Consider the following 1,518-nt stretch of genomic DNA (forward strand, 5'->3'; position numbering starts at 1 on the left):
CAGTGCTTTCTGAGGAAACTGTCAGCACATCTATAGATTCGGTCAACTTGTCCCAGGAATTCATCAAAGAAACCAATGAGGATCTGCCAACTAGAGAGAAAATTGAAGAAAACCCAGCTGATCAAGAATCAGACTTAAATATCACTGTAGCTACAGATCAGTCTGTAAGTGATCCAGAAAAACAACCTGAAATCCTCCTGACTGACACGAATTTACCGAACCCAGGCCCAGAAGAATCAGTCATTCAGTCGACACCTGAAGGAAGCAGTGATGAGCTTTTAACTCATTCTGTTTTTGGTGATAACTTCAGAGAAGTTGCACCTTTGGAACCAGAAGCTTCAAATCAGACAAGCTCAGTGCTTTCTGAGGAAACTGTCAGCACATCTATAGATTCGGTCAACTTGTCCCAGGAATTCATCAAAGAAACCAATGAGGATCTGCCAACTAGAGAGAAAATTGAAGAAAACCCAGCTGATCAAGAATCAGACTTAAATATCACTGTAGCTACAGATCAGTCTGTAAGTGATCCAGAAAAACAACCTGAAATCCTCCTGACTGACACGAATTTACCAAAACCGGACCCAGAAGAATCAGTCATTCAATCGACACCTGAAGGAAGGAGTGATGAGCTTTTAACTCATCCTGTTGTTGGTGATAACTTCGGAGAAGTTGTGAGTTCAACCCATGTGGGTGAAGGATCCATACAGATAAGTACCCACAAATCTCCTCCAAATTCAGACAAACTGCTTGACGCACCTGATGAAATGGGAGGAAACCTGATCAGTGAAACACTTTTCAGCTCCAGTGCTGAAAACTCACAAGATCAGACCAACTTCTTTGATTTGTCTGAGAGCTTCAGCCTTGCAGGTTCCTCCTCTCTGAATGCCTCAGCTGAGACTTCTGCAGCTCTTCCTCATGATTTCAGCTTGATAGACACTCAGCCACTGTCAGGTGAGACAGAGGCTTCCCTCGTAATGACAGATCCACCACCTGACCCCGACTCAGCATCTGTAAAGCAAGAAGACAATGAGGACCCTTTCAGTGGAGTCAACCAAACAAATGACCAGATTGGTGACTTCGACATATTCGGCTCAAGCAACGATCTCTTCTCTCAGCCTTTACTTTTTGATGCGCCCCACACAAATGGAGCAGAAGTTTCCACAAATCAATTTTCTGCCTTTCCTGATGACATCTTTGGAGTTAGCCATACCTCAGACAGCACAGTTCTGTTTCCAGTGCAGCCAAACAACTTCAACGTTTCTAACTCATTGAACGATTTGCTCGGATCTGACGCATCATCTACTGTGGCTCCTCCCACTCAAATAGATCTTTTTGCTGGAGACATTTTTGGCACAGGTGCACAGTTACTCCCCATAGCTGAACCAAGCAATGCTGATGTGTTTGGAGATAGTTTGTTGGTCTCTGAAGGTAACAACACTGAGCAGAAATCAGAAAGCAGCAGCTGGATGGACGATTTGCTTGGTTAATGTCGGGCTTTTGTTTTAACTTCTGTTTACA

At 43.8% G+C, this 1,518-nt stretch overlaps 1 protein-coding gene across 1 annotated transcript in view; it reads left to right on the forward strand.

Annotated features, from left to right (window-relative positions):
• The window catches only part of LOC106934648 (uncharacterized), a 6,612-nt gene extending 6,245 nt beyond the window's left edge, over positions 1–367 (forward strand). The window contains exon 3 of the mRNA XM_015014681.1: positions 311–367. Coding sequence (XP_014870167.1) covers positions 311–367 — 57 coding nt within the window. The remainder of the gene's footprint in view (positions 1–310) is intronic.
• Positions 368–1,518: the final 1,151 nt, after the last annotated feature.

Source organism: Poecilia latipinna, unplaced genomic scaffold (assembly GCF_001443285.1).
Source record: "Poecilia latipinna isolate Pla-1442-1.1 unplaced genomic scaffold, P_latipinna-1.0 Scaffold1839, whole genome shotgun sequence".
NCBI classification, from domain to species: domain Eukaryota; kingdom Metazoa; phylum Chordata; class Actinopteri; order Cyprinodontiformes; family Poeciliidae; genus Poecilia; species Poecilia latipinna.